This window comes from Oncorhynchus mykiss, chromosome 12, assembly GCF_057628025.1.
Source record: "Oncorhynchus mykiss isolate SJ-2025 chromosome 12, ASM5762802v1, whole genome shotgun sequence".
Taxonomy (NCBI): domain Eukaryota; kingdom Metazoa; phylum Chordata; class Actinopteri; order Salmoniformes; family Salmonidae; genus Oncorhynchus; species Oncorhynchus mykiss.
This window is the reverse complement of record NC_143033.1, coordinates 67,420,244-67,442,708: the sequence shown is the minus strand read 5'-3', so window position 1 is coordinate 67,442,708 and position 22,465 is coordinate 67,420,244. Positions and strand designations below refer to the sequence as shown.

The window sequence follows — 22,465 nt, the reverse complement described above, 5'->3', positions numbered from 1 at the left end:
GACCATCCTACCGATCCTCGACTTAGGCGATGTCATTTACAAAATAGCCTCCAACACTCTACTCAACAATTTGGATGCAGTCTATCACAGTGCCATGATTGAAGGATCTATTTGAGAGAGAGTTCAAGAGTACATTCAGTATCCAGCTTCAGCATCCAACTGCATCCAACAGCCAGTAGAGCCTTCATCAAGTCTGTACTGTTATCTCACTATGAGACAACAGGGAATATTCACCATGCCCTGGTCTTTCTATACAGCCTTCATACAGACATGCATGTACATTATTATCCATCTAGTCCTTTCATGAATTTCTTTCATTCGTTCTAGCAGTCAAAATGGGTGTGTGATGATAATTGAAATAGAATGATGGTGATAACATTGCATTTCACACAGTAAATGTTGCTTTGCTAACTTATCATGCAAGAGCCTTAGAATTCCTCACCTTCCAGGTTCTTACTTTTGATTAGGCCTCACTAGATTCATGTCCAGGGATTCTATCAAAAATGAACTCAGGAATTATGAAAACATTGTACAACATAGGTCTACTTGTTTGACTGTAGCCTACCAGAATGTGGTTCTGTTGAGGAGAATGTCATCAGACAGAGCAGCAGCCCCCTCTTCAGGGCAGTTAGGTCAGCGTCTGCTTTGGGTCTCTGCCCTCATTCAGGGCCTCTTCACGCTGGTAACGTCACCACAATTGCCAGCAGCAAATCTCTGCCCAGAGCTGCGCAGCAGCGTTGCGCAAACATGCTTGGTAAAGAATGCTGACATTTCTCTTCAGCTTGTTGTAAAGTCACAGATCCGAGAATGCAAATACTGCAATAGTGGCTTATTTTGGTCTTGTAGACACAATTTCTTTATGTCTAATTGAAAGACGAAAACTTTTTCCTTTTAATGATGGAGAGAAATAGTCATCCTCTTTAGACGTGGTCAAGCGATTCCATAACCAAGACAGTGCGCATGGTAGAAGCGGTAATGTGATTCGACGACGAACTACAGTCAGGTCAAGACCCTGGTGAGGACTACGAGCACGCAGAGACGGTTTCTGACAGTTTGTGCAGAAATTCTTTAGTTGTGCAAACCCACAGTTTCATCAGCTGTCCGGGTGGCTTGTCTCAGACCATCCCGCAGGTGAAGAAGCCAGATGTAGAGGTGCTTAGCTGGTGTCGTTACACGTGGTTTGCGGTTGTGAGGTCGGTTGGACTTACTACCAAATTTTCTGGAATGAAAATCTACTTACTGTAGAGAAATTCGCATTCAATTCTCTGGCAACAGCTCTGGTGGACATTCCTGCAGTCAGTGTGCCAAAGCACGCTCCCTGAAAACTTGAGACATCTGTGGCATTGTGTTGTGTGACAAAACTGCACATTTTAGAGTGGCCTTGTATTGTTCCTAGGACAAGGTCCACCTGTGTAATGATCATACTGTTTAATCAGCTTCTTGATATACCACACCTGTCAGGTGGATGGATTGTCTTGGCAAAGGATAAATGCTCACTAACAGGGATGCAAAGAAAGTTGTGCACACAATTTGAGAGAAATAAGCTTTTTGTGCATTTGGAACGTTTCTGGGATCTTTTAATTCAGCTCATGAAACATGGAACCAACACTTTACATGTTGCATTTATATTATGTTCAGTATATTATCACACACTCACAAACTGAAATTGTGTGTGTGTGTGTGTGTGTGTGTGTGTGTGTGTGTGTGTGTGTGTGTGTGTGTGTGTGTGTAAATCTGCATTGTATAATTAATCAGTGAGAGAGAGCCTCAAATATCACATTCATGTATTTGGTCTTGTTTGCATGGTCAAACAAAAACAACTTAATGATTATAGATTATAGATCCTTCCACAATGCAGGCAATTGCTGAAGTTGGTGCAACTGTTTTAAGGGATAGACCTTGGGTTAAGGGTTAGTGATTTTTCTGCAAAAAAACATGCTCTCTTGCTCTTCGCCGTGGCCATCTGCAGGTACTGCATATCTCTTTCAATACACTCACTGGGCTCACAATCTGAGGTAGCAACTGCGTCAGATCTACAAATCACCATTAGCTGCTAAGCAATGAGCTAGACCCATCCACTTGGTTTGCAACTCAGTTGACCTGCGCTCCATTTGCTAAAATCTTTTTATTCCACCTGTTTAAATTCGCCATATCTTGAGAGAAAAAAAGATAGGGACATGCGTTTTGCTTACGTTTTGCTCCTTTTTCTGAAAATAAGATTGATAACCATGACCAGGCATTTCAATCACCATGGGTCACCACAATGTGTAGCCAGGAGAGCAGTGCTAGTGCTCACCAAGTAGCCATATCCTGGTAATATCACATTATCTGATATAATTATAATAATGGGTTATTTGCTAGAGCACCCTGAATTGAAAATGTTCTTCTGTATGAGTTTCATCCCATACATCAGTGGTTTCAAGTTTGTATCTGTATATTTTTTTTACGAGCTAATGGTAGCGAAAAAGAAAATACTTCTGCATTTCCCAAACTGTCAACATATTGCATATAGGCTCAGGATAACGAAGGATAAAGTTGGTAGGCTGATATTCAGAACTTAAATAGCCAATAGGACTAATAAAGCCAATGCCGGTGGGTCTACCATATCGATGGGCATTCATAAAATTATATTGCGGGCCGACATGGTAGGCTACACCTAAAAACAAAAGCTCGAGCCGATGTCTTTTTGACATATTTTTGGGGGGTCCTGTCCGCACCTGCAGTCTTTGCTTTGTGTTTTACAAATGGTAGGCCTCCCACATAGATGGGCATTCCTAAAATTCTATGTCAGGCGACACTGTAAACTATACCTCAGTAAGCACTGACCGACACTGATGCCTTCTGGATGTCTTTTTTGGTCTTTGTCCAATGTCTTTTTTGGTGCCATCTGGACTGGGCTCGGTTTCCATATCCACAGATGTTGCTTGTTGGTCCACTCTGGACCACTCATAGGTTTGGTTCAGATTTTGTCTGGTCTGGGCGAGCTTTGATTTGGCCCAAACATAGAGGTCTATAAATTACGTACTTTCATTCAGAAACGAAAATGAACCTGATTTCAACATCTGGAAAATGCATATTTTCACCTTTCATTCAGAACCTAAATTGAACCTAACTTCAACGTCTTGAAAATACGGATAGTAGAGGTCTTTTTAACGTCAGTTTTGCTTACTTGGGACAATTCTCGTAAGGGGCGGATATTTTGTTGTCTCGCCGAGCGCGACCAGGACCGTCACATGAACACTTTCACTTTCCAAAGGTCAACGTCATTTGAAGTGGCCTTCCGTGCTGGCGGGATATGTATTTTATCTTCGAAAATAACAACAACAACATATTGTAGGCCGCAGATGAAAACGTTTTGATTGCGTCCATCGTCTAAACTGGAATGTAGTGTTTTTGTCTCGCATGCTTTTGCGCGTCTACAGTCTGAATGAATCTATCCACCCTGGGCCTATATTGAAATGTAAATAGCCTACAATCATACTTTCATTTCTGAATCTATATGTGCAACCCAATATGACCATTTTCAGTGAACTGGTAAATATAGCCATTTTCAATAAAGAAAACTGAATTGAAGAGGGCAACAGCAGTTGCGATCGGCGCCAATGGACCCGTTGGATTTTCTGACAGATAAACAGTTACTGCAGTTTTTCTGCTGTAGTAAAACAGAAATGTCGTGCATGGAGCAACCACACACCTTTCTCAACCAGCTCCGAGACCACCACCTCATTCCGGAGAAAATGCATAAGGTGAGCAGTAGAGACAGCAACATTTCTATAGACATACCCACCCACTCAAAGGTTAAATTTAATCCCATCGGTCACAAAAACATGTAGGCCTACTTACAAGCTTTAAATAAATTAAGGTTGTACTTAACACATAAGTCACATATTATGCATTATTAAGGTGAAGTATGATTCATAGAAGTTTCATTAGATTTCTCAAAATTGTCACAAGACAAGGATAAATCTCCAAGGTTCAGACCTAGTTTTACACCAGAAGTCTGTATTCAACAGCTTAAAAAACAAATATTGTTGAAATGTTTTAATAGTTTAATGTTTTGAGGGTCTAGTTACATAGGCAATGTGCCTTAATTTTCACCAAATTCACTTTAAAGGTGTCATCATGAATTTGACAGTAATTTATAGGCAGCTCGTGGCATTTAAAATTCGGTATTTAATATTAAAGTACACCTACTGTAATGCACATACAGTATCACAGCAAGTATTGTGTAATGACACAGCACAATACCGTAAAATTGACTGTACTAGATCTATACTGTAAAAAAAAGTGAATGCTACCATCATTGAAAGGAATTAATGATTGGATGAATGAAGTACATTTATTGAGGTGACGGTTTATATTTCACAGTGTTTTACCGTAATTTTTTTTATTTATTTTATTTTACCTTTATTTAACCAGGCAAGTCAGTTAAGAACAAATTCTTATTTTCAATGACGGCCTGGGAACAGTGGGTTAACTGCCTGTTCAGGGGCAGAACGACAGATTTGTACCTTGTCAGCTCGGGGGTTTGAACTCACAACCTTCCGGTTACTAGTCCAACGCTCTAACCACTAGGCTACCCTGCCGCCCCCCCAATTACAAGGGATTGGTGCAAGATTTGACCAAATATTTAGGAAGAGGTCATCATCTGAGGAAGTCTGTGAAGGAAGAAACCAAATGAAAAAAGTGTCCAAAAAACAGATTTTCACCAGGTCAAATACATTTATTGTGCTATAGGTATCATGATACTTTAATCTAAACCAAAGTAGATAATTATAATATTGTTCTATACGTCAGTTGGAGTCTATAAGCTTCACTATTAGGTCCTAAACCTAGCATAAAAGTGCATCCTTGTAGCTGTGTGGGCTAATATAGTCAAAATGTTTCCCATCTGTTAAATTGAGCCAATGGCAAGTTGAGCAAATTGAAGTGTTTTCTTCCCAGGTGTAATGGAAGGCATTATTGCTGGGATATGAGTCAACAACAGGGCCTGGCCTATGTTAAAAGTGTTGTAAAAAGGTGTTAAGCCTGTGTTAAAAGATGCTTAAAATGATTAAAAGACTAAAAGTGATTGTGAATTGTGTTTGGTAAATATAGATAGACATGGTTTTAAAAAGATAGTGGCAATTTTATTCAGTACTGACATCTTTAGGCGGCTTAACTTATCCTGTCCTGCAGCTCACCTTACCTCATAAGTTGTGCCAAGAGACAATTTTTTTGGGACTAGCTATGTTTTCATGTTTTCAAAATTGTAATGTTATCATGAATTCTGATTATTTCCAGGGATACACAACATCCTGAAATATATGTAGATATTTTGTTAGAAAGAACACTATATTTCGCTTGACGGAGTGACGCTGAATGTAAAAAAAAATGGCTCAACTTACCCCACTGTCCCCTAAAGTGTTTACTTTTCACAGCATATTAATTCATATTTGGCATGTGTTGAAATCTCTAAGCAGCTAACATGCTGACCAGACCAGACTCGTCGCATACGCAAGTGTTGCAAAATAAATGTACACATACATGCTATTCAATCATTGCACCCACACTGCTCGCGCACGTCAGCGAGCGTCTGCGTGGCCAGGCGCTAAAATAGTACTTGGTTCTATTTGTGACGCTCAACGCACTGCAAGTCCTACCTCTCCCATTTCCTCATTGATTTTAAGGAGCATAAACCCACGTGGGTGATTGAAAGATGAACATTTCTGGCAAAATAACAACCCAATGTTTATATCCCAGGTCAAATTAGCTAGCAACAGCAAGCTAGCTAGCTAAATTGCCATAAATGTTTAATGCGTTTTGACCTGGCCCCAATTAATATAATTGATTCAGAGTTTGTTTTGATATTTCAACCTGAGTGTCCTGATCGCATCTGGTGTGGGGGACCAAATTCAACATGTGCGCCGATACGTGTATCACTTTATCAGGAGTACATCATCAATGACGTCCAAAGCTTCATTTGATCACATGCTTTTTCAAACCGTGTGTTACAAAATGCGAAATTCCACTGATTTCTCTGTGGTTCCGGTGCCTTCTTCGATTCCAAGCTCCTTTCAAACACCGATCTGTACTGGGCACTTTCTTACAAATATAGTTAGGATTTTGTACAAAAAATTTCATCTGACCGGTAGCTAAGCTGGTAGAGTAGAGAACATTCAGTGACGTGAGGGTATGAGGTAGAATCCTGTTGAAGGCACACTATTTTGAAATTGGTTTTATGTGAAACAACACTTTCTGCACAGTTAAAATATTATAATTTCTTTAGTATAGTACACACTTCTGTCTTAAGCATCCTAAATAATGCCATAGATTCTGTTTTTGAAAAAGAGTAAACTTGAACACTAAAAAGGGAAGCATGATGTAAGATGCGAAGCGGGTATTCCAACTGATTATAGGCTACTGAAGCCAACAACTTCCTGCTGCACCACAGAGTTAGGTGAAAGCAACGGAGAAAAACATCTGTCTGATAATCATGCGCTGCTATTTATTGCTAACCAGCAGATGTCACTAATGTGCATTGTGAACAGATAATGAAGCTCTGTTTTTCTGCACATTTTGGGGAAAGCACCGAAGCCTTCAGAAAGCATTGGTTTCCCATCACTAGTATTTCATATAGTATGAATATATAAATATTCTGGGTAGCCATTTGATTAGCCGTTCAGGAGTCTTATGGCTTGGGGGTAGAAGCTATTTAGAAGCCTCTTGGACCTAGATTTGGCCCCCCGGTACCGCTTGCCATGCGGTAGCAGAGAGAACAGTCTCTAGGGTGGCTGGCGTCTTTGACAATTTTTAGGGCCTTCCTCTGTAGTGCCTTGCGGACGTAGGCTGAGCGGTTGCCATACCAGGCAGTGATGCAACCTGCCAGGATTCTCTCGATGGTGCAGCTGTAAAACCTTTTAAGGATCTGAGGACCCATGCCAAATCTTTTTAGTCTCCTGAGGGGGAATAGGTTTTGTTGTGCCCTCTTCACACCTGTACCATGTTAGTTTATTGGTGATGTGGATGCCAAGGAACTTGAAGCTCTCAACCTGCTCCACTACAGCCCCGTCGATGAGAATGGGGGCATGCACGGTCCTCCTTTTCCTGTAGTCCTTTTCCTGTAGGGAGATGTTGTTGTCCTTGCATCACATGGTCAGGTCTCTGAACTCCTTCCTATAGGCTGTCTCATTATTGTCGGTGATCAGGCCGACCACTGTTGTGTCATCAGCAAACTTAATGATGGTGTTGGAGTCGTGCCTGGCCGTGAAGTCATGAGTGAACAGAGAGTACAGGAGGGGACTGAGCGCGCACCTCTGAGGGGCCCCTGTGTTGAGGATCAGCATGGCGGATGTGTTGTTACCTACCTGGGGCGGCAGGTCTGGAATTCCAGGATCCAGTTGCAGAGGGAGGTGTTTAGTCCCAGGGTCCTTAGTTTAGTGATGAGCTTTGAGGGGACTATGGTGATGAACGCTGCGCTGTAGTCAATGAATAGCATTCTCACATAGGTGTTCATTTTGTCCAGGTGTGAAAGGGCAGTGTGGAGAGCAATAAAGATTGCATCATCTGTGGATGCAAATTGCAGTATGCAAATTGGAGTGTATCTAAGGTTTCTGGGATAATGGTGTTGATCTGAGTCATGACCAGCCTTTAAAATAATTTCATGGCTACAGATGTGAGTGCTACGGGTCGGTAGTCATTTAGGCAGGTTACCTTGGTGTTCTTGGGCACAGGGACTATGGTGGTCTGCTTGAAACATGTTGGTATTACAGACTCAGACAGGAAGAGGTTGAAAATGTCAGTGAAGACACTTGCCAGTTGGTCAGCGCATGCTCTGAGTACACGTCCTGATAATCTGTCTGGCCCTGCGGACTTGTGAATGTTGACCTGTTTAAATGTCTTACTCACATTGGCTGCGGAGAACGTGATCACACAGTCGTCCGGAACAGCTGATGCTCCCATGCATGTTTCAGTGTTACTTTCCTTGAAGCGAGCATAGTAGTTATTTAGCCCGTCTGGTAGGCTCGTGTCACTGGGAAGCGCTCGGCTGTGCTTCCCTTTGAAGTCTGTAGTAGTTTGCTGGCCCTGCCACATCCGACGAGCATCTGAGCCGGTGTAGTACAAATTCGATCTTAGTCCTGTATTGATGCTTTGCCTGTTTGATGGTTCATCGGGCATAGCGGGATTTCTTATAAGCTTCCGGGTTAGAGTCCTGCTCCTTGAAAGCGGCAGCTCTACCCTTTAGCTCAGTGTGAATGTTGCCTGTAAACCATGGCTTCAGGTTGGGGTATGTATGCACAGTCACTGGGGACGACGTCCTCGATGCATTTATTGATAAAGCCAGGGACTGATGTGGTGTACTCCTCAAGGCCGTCGGAAGAATCCCGGAACATATTCCAGTCTGTGCTAGCAAATCAGTCCTGTAGTTTAGCATCTGCTTCGTCTGACCACTTTTTTATAGACTGAATCACTGGTGCTTCCTGGTTTAATTTGTGCTTGTAAGAAGGAATTAGGAGGATCGAATTATGGTCAGATTTGCCAAATGAAGGGTGAGGGAGAGCTTTGTACGCATCTCTGTGTGTGGAGTAAAGGTGGTCTAGAATTGTTTTCCCTCTTGTTGCACATTTAACATGCTGATAGAAATGAGGTAAAAGTGATTTAAGTTTCCGTGCATTAAAGTCCCAGGCCACTAAGAGCGCCGCCTCTGGATGAGAATTTTCCTCTTTGCTTATGGCAGTACACAGCTCATTGAGTGCGGATTTAGTGCCAGCATCGGTCTGTGGTGGTATGTACTGTAGACAGCTACGAAAAATACAGATGAAAACTCTCTTGGTAGATAGTGTGGTCTACAGCTTATCATGACTTACTCAAGACTTCCTTATCATACAACCTCAAGACTTCCTTAGATATTGTGCATCAGCTGTTGTTTACATAAATGCATAGGTGCCCACACCATGTCTTACCAGAGGCTGCTGCTCTGTATTGCCTGTAGAGTGTATAACCTGCCAGCTGTATGTTCTTAATGTCGTCGTTCAGCCACGACTCGGTGAAACATAAGATATTACAGTTTTTTATGTCACGTTGGTAGGATAAACGTGCTTTCAGTTCATCCCATTTATTTTCCAGCGATTGAACGTTAGCTAGCAGGACGGAAGGCAAGGGCAGATTAGCCGCTCATTGCCTGATCCTCACGAGGCACCCTGATCTCTTTCCGCAAAATCTCAGTTTTCTCCAGCGAATAACAGGGATCTGGGCCTGGTCGGGTGTCTGTATTATATCCCTCCCGTCCGACTCATTGAAGAAGAACTCTTTGTTCAGTTTGAGGTGAGAAATCGCAGTTCTGAAGTCCAGAAGCTCTTTTCAGTCATAAGAGACGATAGCAGCAACATTATGTTACGACAAAATAGCGTGGTTGGTTAAGAGCCGATAAGACGGCAGCCTTCCCCTCCGGCGCCATCACTACAACCAATCTGTCCTCTATGCATTTTAAATTGATGGGGCGCTATAACCACATGAGTTAAATTGGTACAGCATTCTAAATCACGGGTGCAATAAATATAGCCTCTTACAAGGTATGCCTCAAAATATGTTAACGGTACAGAAACAACAATACCATAGACCCACTATTGGTCAAAAGATTTTCTGTGGGGTGGAATTACAGTACCATTCAAAATACAGCAATTCTACCAAAATGCACCAGTTATAGTATGCTGCAGTAAAACGTTTAATTTTTATTTTTTTACTGTTGATAATACCTCAAATTACCGTATAAATTCGTTTTCCATTACAGTGTTGAATCCATGCTGCTCGTTGGGTTATGGATATACAATCAAGATTATCTTACTGACGATTTTACCATTATCCATGAGCCATTATTCAATATGTTTAAAGCAGTGATTTTGACCGTAAAATGTTGGCCATGTATAGACCCATAAACTGAATTAATGTAATAACTGAACAATTATGTAATGTCAATAGGTTTGTTTAGTGTCTCTTACACGATGGTAGACCTTGCTGAATAGTCACATTGACCTCATCCCGTCAGTAGATGATGCCTGGCTATTCTTTAAAAGTGCCTTCCTCAACATCTTAAATAAGCATGCCCCTCTCAAAAAATGTAGAACTGGGAATAGATATAGTCGTTGGTTCACTCCAGACCTGTCTGCCCTTAACCAGCACAAAAACATCCTGTGGCGTTCTGCATTAGCATCAAATAGCCCCCGTGATATGCAACTTTTCAGGGAAGTTAGGAACAAATATACACAGGCAGTTAGAAAAGCTAAGGCAAGCTTTTTCAAACCGAAATTTGTATCCTGTAGTACTAACTCAAAAAAGTTCTGGGACACTGTAAAGTCCATGGAGAATAAGAGCACCTCCTCCCAGCTGCCCACTGCTCTGAGGCTAGGAAACACTGTCACCACCGATAAATTCACTATAATTGAGAATTTCAATAAGCATTTCTCTACGGCTGGCCATGCTTTCCACATGGCTACCCCTACCCCGGTCAACTGCCCGGCACCCTCCACAGCAACGCGCCAAAGCCCCCACCATTTCTCCTTTACCCAAATCCAGATAGCTGATGTTCTGAAAGAGCTGCAAAATCTGGACCCCTACAAATCAGCCGGGCTAGACAATCTGGACCCTCTCTTTCTAAAATTATCTGCTGAAATTGTTGCAACCCCCCTGTTCAACCTCTCTTTCGTATCGTCTGAGATTCCCAAAGATTGGAAAGCTGCCGCGGTCATCCCCCTCTTCAAAGGGGGTGACACTCTAGACCCAAACTGCTACAGACCTAGATCTATCCTACCCTGTCTTTCGAAGGTCTTCGAAAGCCAAGTTAACAAACAGATTACTGACCATTTCGAATCCCACCATACCTTCTCCGCTATGCAATCTGGTTTCAGAGCTGGTCATGGGTGCACCTCAGCCACGCTCAAGGTTCTAAACGACATCATAACCGCCATCGATAAGAGACATTACTGTGCAGCCGTATTCATCGACCTTGCCAAGGCTTTCGACTCTGTCAATCACAACATTATTTTTGGCAGACTCGACAGCCTTGGTTTCTCAAATGATTGCCTCGCCTGGTTTACCAACTACTTCTCTGATAGAGTTCAGTGTGTCAAATCGGAGGGCCTGTTGTCCGGACCTCTGACCGTCTCTATGGGTGTGCCACAGGGTTCAATTCTCGGGCCGACTCTCTTTTCTGTATACATCAATGATGTTGCTCTTGCTGCTGGTGATTCTCTGATCCACCTCTACGCAGACGATACCATTCTGTATACTTCTGGCCCCTCCTTGGACACTAACCTCCAGACGAGCTTCAATGCCATACAACTCTCCTTCCGTGGCCTCCAACTGTTCTTAAACGCAAGTAAAACTAAATGCATGCTATTCAATCGATCACTGCCCGCACCTGCTCGCCCGTCCAGCATCACTACTCTGGACGGCTCTGACTTAGAATACGTGGACAACTACAAATACCTGGGTGTCTGGTTAGACTGTAAACTCTCCTTCCAGACTCACATTAAGCATCTCCAATCCAAAATTAAATCTAGAATCGGCTTCCTATATCGCAACAAAGCATCCTTCACTCATGTTGCCAAACATACCCTCGTAAAACTGACCATCCTACCGATCCTTGACTTCGGTAATGCCATCTATAAAATCGCCTCCAACAGTCTACTCAACGAACTGGATGCAGTCTATCACAGTGCCATCTGTTTTGTCACCAAAGCCCCATACACTACCCACCATTGCGACCTGTACGCTCTCGTTGGTTGGCCCTCGCTTCATACACGTCGCCAAACCCACTGGCTACAAGTTATCTACAAGTCTCTGCTAGGTAAAGCCCCGCCTTATCTCAGCTCACTGGTCACCATAGCAGCACCCACTCGTAGCACGCACTCCAGCAGGTATATCTCACTGGTCACCCCCAAAGCCAATTCCTCCTTTGGTCGTCTTTCCTTCCAGTTCTCTGCTGCCCATGACTGGAACGAATTGCAAAAATCTCTGAAACGGGAGACTCACATCTCCGTCACTAGCTTTAAGCAACAGCTGTCAGAGCAGCTTTCAGATCACTGCACCTGTACAAAGCCCATCTGTAAACAGCCCATCTATCTACCTACCTCATCCCCATACTGGTATTTATTTATTTTGCTACTTTGCACCCCAGTATCTCTACCTGCACATTCATCTTCTGCCGATCTACCATTCCAGTGTTTAATTGCTATATTGTAATTACTTCTCCACCATGGCCTATTTACAGTGGGGCAAAAAAGTATTTAGTCAGCCACCAATTGTGCAAGTTCTCCCACTTAAAAATATGAGAGAGGCCTGTCATTTTCATCATAGGTACACTTCAACTATGACAGACAAAATGAGAAAAAAAATCCAGAAAATCATATTGTAGGATTTTTTATGAATTTATTTGCAAATTATGGTGGAAAATAAGTATTTGGTCACCTACAAACAAGCAAGATTTCTGGCTCTCACAGACCTGTAACTTCTTCTTTAAGAGGCTCCTCTGTCCTCCACTCGTTACCTGTATTAATGGCACCTGTTTGAACTTGTTATCAGTATAAAAGACAAAGTCCACAACCTCAAACAGTCACATTCCAAACTCCACTATGGTCAAGACCAAAGAGCTGTCAAATGACACCAGAAACAAAATTGTAGACCTGCACCAGGCTGGGAAGACTGCATCTGCAATAGGTAAGCAGCTTGGTTTGAAGAAATAAACTGTGGGAGCAATTATTAGGAAATGGAAGACATACAAGACCACTGATAATCTCCCTCGATCTGGGGCTCCACGCAAGATCTCACCCCGTGGGGTCAAAATGATCACAAGAACGGTGAGCAAAAATCCCAGAACCACACGGGGGGACCTAGTGAATGACCTGCAGAGAGCTGGAACCAAAGTAACAAAGCCTACCATCAGTAACACACTACGCCGTCAGGGACTCAAATCCTGCAGTGCCAGACGTGTCCCCCTGCTTAATCCAGTACATGTCCAGGCCCGTCTGAAGTTTGCTAGAGAGCATTTGGATGATCCAGAAGAAGATTCGGAGAATGTCATATGGTCAGATGAAACCAAAATATAACTTTTTGGTAAAAACTCAACTCGCCGTGTTTGGAGGACAAAGAATGCTTGCATCCAAAGAACACCATACCTACCGTGAAGCATGGGGGTGGAAACATCATGCTTTGGGGCTGTTTTTCTGCAAAGGGACCAGGACGACTGATCCGTGTAAAGGAAAGAATGAATTGGGCCATGTATCGTGAGATTTTGAGTGAAAACCTCCTTCCGTCAGCAAGGGCATTGGCTGGGTCTTTCAGCATGACAAAGATCCCAAACACACCGCCCGGGCAACGAAGGAGTGGCTTCTTAAGAAGCATTTCAAGGTCCTGGAGTGGCCTAGCCAGTCTCCAGATCTCAACCCCATAGAAAATCTTTGGAAGGAGTAGAAAGCTTGTGTTGCCCAGCAACAGCCCCAAAACATCACTGCTCTAGAGGAGATCTGCATGGAGGAATGGGCCAAAATACCAGCAACAGTGTGTGAAAACCTTGTGAAGACTTACAGAAAATGTTTGACCTCTGTCATTGCCAACAAAGGGTATATAACAAAGTATTGAGATAAACTTTTGTTATTGACCAAATACTTATTTTCCACCATAATTTGCAAATAAATTCATTAAAAATCCTACGATGTGATTTTCTGGATTTTTTTCCTCATTTTGTCTGTCATAGTTGAAGTGTACCTATGATGAAAATTACAGGCCTCTCTCATCTTTTTAAGTGATAGATCTTGCACAATTGGTGGCTGACTAAATACTTTTTTGCCCCACTGTATAACTAGTGAATAGCCTTCTCTCTAGACTATGGGTACCTTTTTATGCTTTTCTCGCCTTGATTTAATTTTGTATCATTTATTTTTATTTTTATACAGATTCATTTTAAATGACTTCCGTAAATCAGTTGCCGTCCCTCAATTGTTCGTGGATGATGTGTCTCCTCCTGGGCAGCACACTATAAAGGTCTGATCTGAGCGGGTCCTTGTCCTCTTTTGGTCAGACAGGAATTTCCCTCATGCTTCTGTTGGGGTTCATTTCATTGTTCTTTGTCAATCATTGGCTCATCGGTGAAATTCGCATTATAACAATATCTTTAATTAAATCATTCAAAAACCTTTATAAATGCAATTGCAGACAGAAGTTGACAAACAGGAACATAGCACGCATGTTTCTGAGTAAGTTCTGCATCAAAGAAAAGGTCCCATGTTATTTTATCAAACCCAAAGTCCAGTTCTCTTGATGTCACTGCCTACGTCATTATCTTTTACTCATGAGACCAAAGCCATGCCTACACAGCTATATAAACAAGGCTTTTAGTGTGTTATCTAAAAGATTAGCAGTAAATGTCCAAGTTGATTTATAGTGGATTGTCTGACGAGTCTCCTATCTCTTACACTCCCCTGCAGAGTTCTGTTTTCACAGTCACACATTTCTCAGGAAGTTTCTTCATAAGAGGCAGAGAGCCTAGAAAAGTACTGTGGAACAATATTAAACCTCATTATCTATATAGATTGTTCATCTGTAGTCTAGGACGCTGTAAATGTAACGAGGGAGAGGTCGTATAACCCCTCCCCTTCTATTAATACAACATAAGCATAATCAATTATTCTAATAGATCAATCATTTGGTACAGCCCCAATCATGACCCGTAAGTGAAATCCTGACACTTCATAAAATGCGCCACCGAGTTTCCTCACAGACCCCCACTGGAAAGCTCTGCTGGCAGAATCAATCACTCGAAGTCAATCTTAAATTAATCATTGTTTATTGTCAGCGCGCTGGAGAGGTTCCAACCAATTCAATGGACCATAGTACACATGTCAACCAGGAGCTCTCCTGGGCAGACCCAGCAGTTGTCTTTATATATGGCCATACACAGACAAGTTATATTTGCATGATTTAGCATATTTAATTAATCATTACCGTTTTGTTTCATTCATGTGACCGACCAATACTGGTTCATAACATGTGACCGACCAACATCTCACGAGACATTTCTTTTTTTGGGGGGGGGGGGGGGTTAAATACAGGCAAATATATTGATAAACGTCACCTTGTCCTTGAGAGATTTACACGGTTATCAAATCGTCTCGCCAGGGTAAGCCTACATGAAACACAGCCCTTATTTTAAGTGTTTAAAAATAATGATGGGAAAAATGAATGGTGGATAAAAGATTGTAACCATTTCCCGGTTTGACCGCGAACGGTTCCTTGAGGATCTCCAGGGTTCAGCGGGCCAACAATAATTCTAGGAGTGTTCTGTGTACACTAAGACTATTCACTGTCCTATGACTAGCTGGGTACAAACAATATAAATAACAGGTCTTTGAATGTTATTGTAAGAGTGGACATTGGAGTTGAGGATCATTGATTAGTAATGCCTGATGTGTGTCCATGAATTCCACTCTGTCACATGAACTGATTGGGATGGTAGTTGCTTCTAGAGAATCAAGTATCACTCTACTCCAGCCACAATTTGACCATGGTGTTGTATTTGACCCCTCCTGCAGAACCTGATTCGGTGTAGGAATAAGGCGGTGAGGGAGAAGGGTGTGTACCAGGTGTTGGACTGGGTGGAGGCAGAGAGGCCCAACAGCATCAAGGTGTTCTGGAACTGTGTGTTCAGGGACCACCTCCTGCTGCAGTACCCCACGTTACGCCTGCTCCGAAACCGCCTGCTGGACGGTCAGTTCTGGAGCCTTCACTCTTATTGTTGTATTATTATGGTATTATTTTGCCATTTGTATGGATAGGTTCATATCTATATATAATTCTAACTCCTAGTATAATAGTATAATATAAATTTAGTCACAATGGTGGATACTTTGAAGTTGAGGTTCAAAGCCTTATCAAATTTGTATTTATTCTAATTTGTTATTAGGTGTACATTAATTAGGTTGCATGGTTGGCTCAATTTTGCCTCCAATCCCTTACAGGGTCGTTCACATTTTATGAGAATCTGCCAGAGAAGATGGAGAAGGAGGAGGAGGATAAGAAGAAGAAGGCTTCAGCAGATGGGGAAGAGGAAGAGGAGGAGGAGAAAAAGACAGAAAGGAAAAAGAGTAAAAAGAAAAGTGAGAGTGCAGAGAAGGGCAAGCCCAGCACGTCCACCCAGTCCACCCCCAGTCAGAAGAGGAAAGTCCAGAGGGTCAAAAACTGTGAGTCCCAGGCTTCATGTTCCCTGGGGGAAAGAGGAGGCCTTGAATCAGAAAGTCTAAAGTACCTCTGTAACTTCAAACAGACATTTTCTTGAGTAAATATTGACTCTTGAATTCATAGCGTAGGAAGTAGTGGGGGAGGGAATATTTGTATTTTCAAGTCACATCTTAATGACTGTCCCCAACATGTCCCAATGCAGGTTCTCCTTTTTGCAAGGGGGAGAAATCTGACATCTGGACCTGGCCCTTCTACAAGATCCAGCTCCCAGTCACCTGTGGGGACAAGGAAGGCATGCTCATCAGAAACAAGCTGGCCACAGGTACGTCGTAACAATGGACTTAATATGATATGTTTGTGTGTAATGGTTGCCTCATTGACATTGCAAATGGGGAATAGCCAATCACGAAGAGGTGTTGCCAGCTGTGAACTCTATAGGTAACATGCAACCATGGTGAATGTGACTGTAGCCTACATGTTGCAATGGTAAAAAGTTGGCTATTATTTTCGTCGGCATGATCATTTTGCCTACTCTAATATGTTGGCATGCATCTATTTTTTTAACCAATTCTGATGGTTCTTAAAAGTGGAATTTTGCTAATATTACCGTTATATCAACTCTGAAAATCTTTGGCACAGTAAGCATGAATTCACTTGCCAATAACGTTGCGTACTTTTGAAAGGTATATCATTTTCATCGAACACAAAGTTAACATAAGCCCTAGATGCCTTCAATTGGCCAATTTATAGGCATGCCCAATTTTGACATATTATGTTAACAAAGTGATGTTATGTAGGTAAATAAATAATCAGAAGAAAAACATGTTTATTTATTAGCCTAGTGGTTATAAGTATTTAGGCATATAGTTGTGAAATAGGTCTCATGTGACATCATTGTCAAAAGCTCAAGAAATACTGTTACATGCACAGTAGGTCTATATTATTTATGGATTGATCATATAGAAATATTAAAACATAATTTTATTAAAAAAATATATATTACATTTTTACCCCTTTTTCTCCCCAATTTCGTGGTACCTAATTGTTTTTAGTAGCTACTATCTTGTCTCATCGCTACAACTCCCGTACTGGCTCGGGAGAGATGAAGGTTGAAAGTCATGCGTCCTCCGATACACAAACCAACCAAGCCGCACTGCTTCTTAACACAGCGCGCATCCAACCCGGAAGCCAGCCGCACCGGGTTGGACACCTGCTTAATAACTCTTAACTGGTTAGGACAGCTCATGAGGTGTCCTAAATATCTATCGACTTGGTGTGACTCTTATTTATAGCTTCACCTCTTATAGTTTCAAGGATAGCTATAGTTTTTTACCCATCAGCACTTACTGTAAATGTTCTACTCTGAGACCCTTTGTGGATACGGGCCCAGATCTAATGCATAGACTTTAGTGGGTTAACACAGTATTGTGATGTGCAGGAGACCCATGTTTCATTCACAGTCAGGCACATGTGTACTACGGTCCATTTTTTTCTTTGCAGGGTTTTAATTTGTGGTGGTGTGAATGATGTCTGACTTCATCATTGGTTTGTCTCAGGGGAGAGGTGCATTGTGGTCCAGTGTTGCTGGTTGATGTCTGACTTCCTCATTGTTTTTTTTTCAGGGGAGAGATGCATTGTGGTCCAGGGTCGCTGGTTCACCCCAAGTGGCTTTGAGGAGTTTGGGGGGAAGAAGAGCAGAAAGAACTGGAAGTACAGTATCCACTGTAGAAACACCACTCTGGGAGAACTGATCCAGGTATAGCATATATTTTGATTACATTTATTTGACCATTTAAAAACACAATTCAACCAGACGTGGATACAATACATTTAAAATCATCAAATAAAACACAGAAAAGTTTAACAGCTTGGTCACTTTTCAGACTCTAATCAGGCCTATGTCATTTGGACAATGTTTCCATACACTACTACACTCTGGGATATATATACAGTACCAGTCAAACGTTTGGACACACCTACTCATTCCTGGGTTTTTCTTTATTTTTACTATTATTCTACAATGTATTCTACATTGTAGAATAATAGCGAAGACATCAAAACTATGAAATTACACATATGGAATCATGTAGTAACCAAAAAAGTGTGAAACAAATCCAAATATGTTTTATATTTGACATTCTTCAAAGTAGCCACCATTTGCCTTGATGACAGCTTTGCACACTCTTGGCATTCTCTGAACCAGCTTCATGAGGTAGTCACCTGGAATGCATTTCAAACCAACAGGTGAGTCTTTGTAAGTTAATTTGTGGAATTTCTTTCCTTCTTAATGCATTTGAGCCAATCAGCTGTGTTGTGACAAGGTACAGAGGATAACCCTGTCTGGCAAAATACCATGTCCATATTATGGCAAGAACAGCTTAAATAAGCAAAGAGAAATGACAGTCATCATTTTGATGGTTTTTGCATTTGCAAAAACCATCAAGCGCTATGATGAAACTGGCTCTCATGAGGACTGCCGCAGGAAAGGAAGACCCAGAGTTACCTCTGCTGCAGAGGATAAGTTCATTAGAGTTAACTGCACCTCAGATTTTAGCCCAAATATATGCTTCACAGAGTTCAAGTAACAGACACATCTCAACATCAACTGTTCAGAGGAGACTGCTTGAATCAGGCCTTCATGGTCAAATTGCTGCAAAGAAACCACTGATAGGCAACAACACATCTGCCACACTGACCCTCCAGACTAGGGCCCCTCAGGGATGCGTGCTTAGTCCCCTCCTGTATTCCCTGTTCACCCACGACTGAGTGACCGACCACGCACGACTCCGACACCATCATTAAGTTTGCCAACGACACGACGGTAGTAGGCCTGATCACCAACGATGTTGAGAACCTAAAGGGAGGAGGTCAGAGACCCGGCAGTGTAGTACTAGGACAACAACCTCTCCCTCAACATCAGCAAGACAAAGGAACTGATCGTGGACTACAGGAGACAGAGGGCCGAGCACACCCCCATTCACATCGACAGGGCTGTAGTGGAGCCGGTCGAGAGGTACAAGTTCCTCAGTGTCCACATCACTAAGAATCTATCATGGTCCAAACACACCAACACGGCACCACAACGCCTATTCCCCCTTTAGGAGGCTGAAAAGATTTAGCATGGGCCCTCAGATCCTCAAAAGGTTCTACAGCTGCACCATTGAGAGCATCTTGACTGGCTGCATCATCACTTGGTATGGCAACTGCTTGGCATCCAACTGCAAGGCACTACAGAGGGTAGTGCGTATGGCCCAGTACATCACCGGGGCCAAACTCCCTGCCATCCAGGACCTGTATACCAGGCGGTGTCAGAGGAAGTCCCAAAAAATGTCAAAGACTCCAGCCACCCAATCCATAGACGGTTAATTCTGCCTCTGCATGGTAAACGGTACCAATGCACCAAGTCTGGAACCAACACGACCCTGAACAGCTTCTACACACAATCCATAAGATTTCTAAACAAGACTGCTAGATAGCTAATCAAATGGCTATCCGGACTACCAGCATTGACCATTTTTTACAATAACTCTTTTGCACTGACTATGAACACAACCTGGACTCCACCCACACATTAACACATACTTACACTGAGACCCGACCCACATACATGAAAACACCCACTACATACACCCACTTGGGATTCATTTTTTCCAGAGAATCTACCAAGTCTCAATACCAGGAATAATTCATAATTATCCAGAGTCCCGGAAAATGTCCATAACAACTGGAAGTGTCCATTTAAAGTTTTTAAAACCAAGATATGGTCCCTATGCCAGGGTTCTCCCCAAATAAGAGGGGCGCTGCGCCACCTTGTCGGCTGGGCTGCACCACTATGTAAAGATTTCAGAGCAAATAAAACTGCTTGCTTAACCCGGGTTTATTAACTGCATTCGAATCGCGTGTGCAGTCCGGCAGTGTCAATTATGCGTGTGCTTTGAATTCATGCTCACTTTGTGTGAAGTAAATACGCTAAGCTAAAGGCTTCCGTGCGACAACCTGTTAGGATAATTTTATTTTTTGCTAATCTAATGCTGCTCATGTTGTGTATTTTATGGAATTGCATTAGTGCCGACATTGGGGGAAAATCTCATTACATTTCTTAAGGAAATGGGAAGTGTGAGTGTTTCCGGGACAGTCCCGGGATCCCGGTTACCGATGTCAATCCCTGACACCCACACACATAACATGTATACACATGCATACTAACACCACTCACACACACACACACACACACATATTTTCACTCTCACCACAAATGCTGCTGCTACTGTTTATTATCTGAAGCGTGACAAATAACATTTTATTTAATTTTATAAGCTTTCAAACACACTGTCCACTTGTGACAACCAGCCCCATTGTGGGGTTGGATGTCACATAGTATGGAGTTGGTTGTCACAATGCTTGCTTGTTGCTTATTGCTTTTGTAACAAGAAGTGAAGAATGTAGCAAACAGATTCTAGAAATACCCTTTCTTTGATCATACAATATTCCTAACATAATTCTGCATTTTATGCCTTAAGAATTACATGACATTTTTAGTAAATTACAGGAAAAATGTGTATATGAGAGAGAGAGGCAATGAAGGGACCTCTTTATAACACAAGCACAAAAGTGCTTGGGATTTATTGTGTATTGGCAGTGTCAATGATGATAGTGACAGCCAACCCTATATTCCATGTGACAACCATCCCCAGCTATCCCCTTAATGATAATTAAAGACATGTTCCAGAACTTTGGTGACTAGTAAGTCTCTCTTTTTTTAACCTCCCGCTTTGGACTGGATGTGTCAATGTGTATTTCATAAATGCATAATATATGAGCAGAATGACTGTCTTATTTAATTAGCCATGAAATCCCTATTTTGAAAGTGACTGTGCACTGGGAGCTGTGCGGTGCCATTTCCCCTACATTTCCCCCATGTGGGCCAGCCCCCTAGCAATTAGAGTTCTGCCCAATGAGCTTCAGCTCCTTGCCATTTGAGTGACAGCTAGCTAGATGCACACACAGCAGCGCAAGCGAGCGAGAGAGCAATGACGTGGTGCACATATCTGCGCAAATGTGATGTAAGATGCAATTTTAAGGGACCATTAGCCTTTTGGCTTATTAGCCTACTTTCAGAACTATTGCCTAGAATGTTTTTATACAGTTTATTTCTTTTTTTAGGGGGTAGATCAGCTTTAATATTGCTGATAGATTGTGGGTTCCATCAATGTAATTGTTTTTATAAATTCCAATCCCCCATATATATTTTTTAAAATATATTTGTTTCCTTCTTTATCATTTTACCCTAATCCTTCCACTCCTCCCCTAGTTGGAGTAAAATAATGGACAACAATACTTAGGCTTCTACTTTCAGTTTATACATATTATATACATTTTACAGACACAGTGTATTTTACATTACTTATATATTTGTATTCGTTTTTAGTCCAACACTTCAGCTACCCTCAACCCCTTCCATCTATCTCTAATTTCCATCAACTGTGCTGTAATGTTTCACAAACGTTCTGAACCTTTCTATTATCATAGTTTCTACAGATTGTAAATTAGAGATGAATATTTTTCCTAAGAATAGCTTCAGTCATTCCTAAACTTGCGAACCAAAACAAGCTACAGTTACGTCATTTGACTGATGCTCTAATCCAGAGCGATTTACAGGAGCAATTACGTTTAAGTGACTTGCTCAAGGGCACATCAACAAGGGCTCTTAACCACTAGGCTACCTGCTGCCCTACATATGGGCAGTACCAAAACAAGTTATCTAATGATTCTGTCTCTTCGCAGCAAAATCTCCAGAGCTGGGAGTGGTTGTATCCCTCATATACATAACATTCTATTGGTTGCAAGAATTTTGTATAATAATTCAATGGAAAAACAAACTTTTTAATCCAGTGTTGTTTTGTGTATCAGTTCATAAACCACATGCTATGGAATCGGCACATCGAAAATCTCTTCCTAACTATTTTGCGCAGCTTTCAATTTTTTGGTTATTAATGGAAACTGGTATACTTTTTTGTAATCACAATTTTCTTTAACAAATGTTGGTCTTTAATGTAGGGTCAACAGACAACTGCCTTACCGTCTTCCCCTTCCACATGCCTCTTCCAATTTGGATATAGCAGACATTTACATATATTTTTGTTAGCTGCATGTGTGACAACTCCAACAGTCATATTTATGATATCATTAACCTCTCTGCGCACAGAACCGGGATGAAATTCGACAACATACGGTGATCGCTACATGAATAGTCATA

General features: G+C 41.9%; 1 protein-coding gene across 3 annotated transcripts in view; it reads left to right on the top strand.

Moving 5' to 3' along the window:
• Nucleotides 1-56: 56 nt before the first annotated feature.
• LOC110537998 (uncharacterized) overlaps nt 57-22,465 on the top strand; it is a 31,559-nt gene continuing 9,150 nt past the window's right edge. For all 3 annotated transcript variants that reach the window (XR_016485197.1, XM_036938067.2, XM_021624503.3), the window contains exons 1-5: nt 57-3,746; nt 15,564-15,738; nt 15,990-16,211; nt 16,412-16,531; nt 17,832-17,965. Coding sequence is in view for 2 of the 3 variants with exons in the window: in XM_036938067.2 (XP_036793962.2) it covers nt 3,603-3,746; nt 15,564-15,738; nt 15,990-16,211; nt 16,412-16,531; nt 17,832-17,965 (795 nt within the window). In the remaining variant the exon portion in view is untranslated. The remainder of the gene's footprint in view (nt 3,747-15,563; nt 15,739-15,989; nt 16,212-16,411; nt 16,532-17,831; nt 17,966-22,465) is intronic.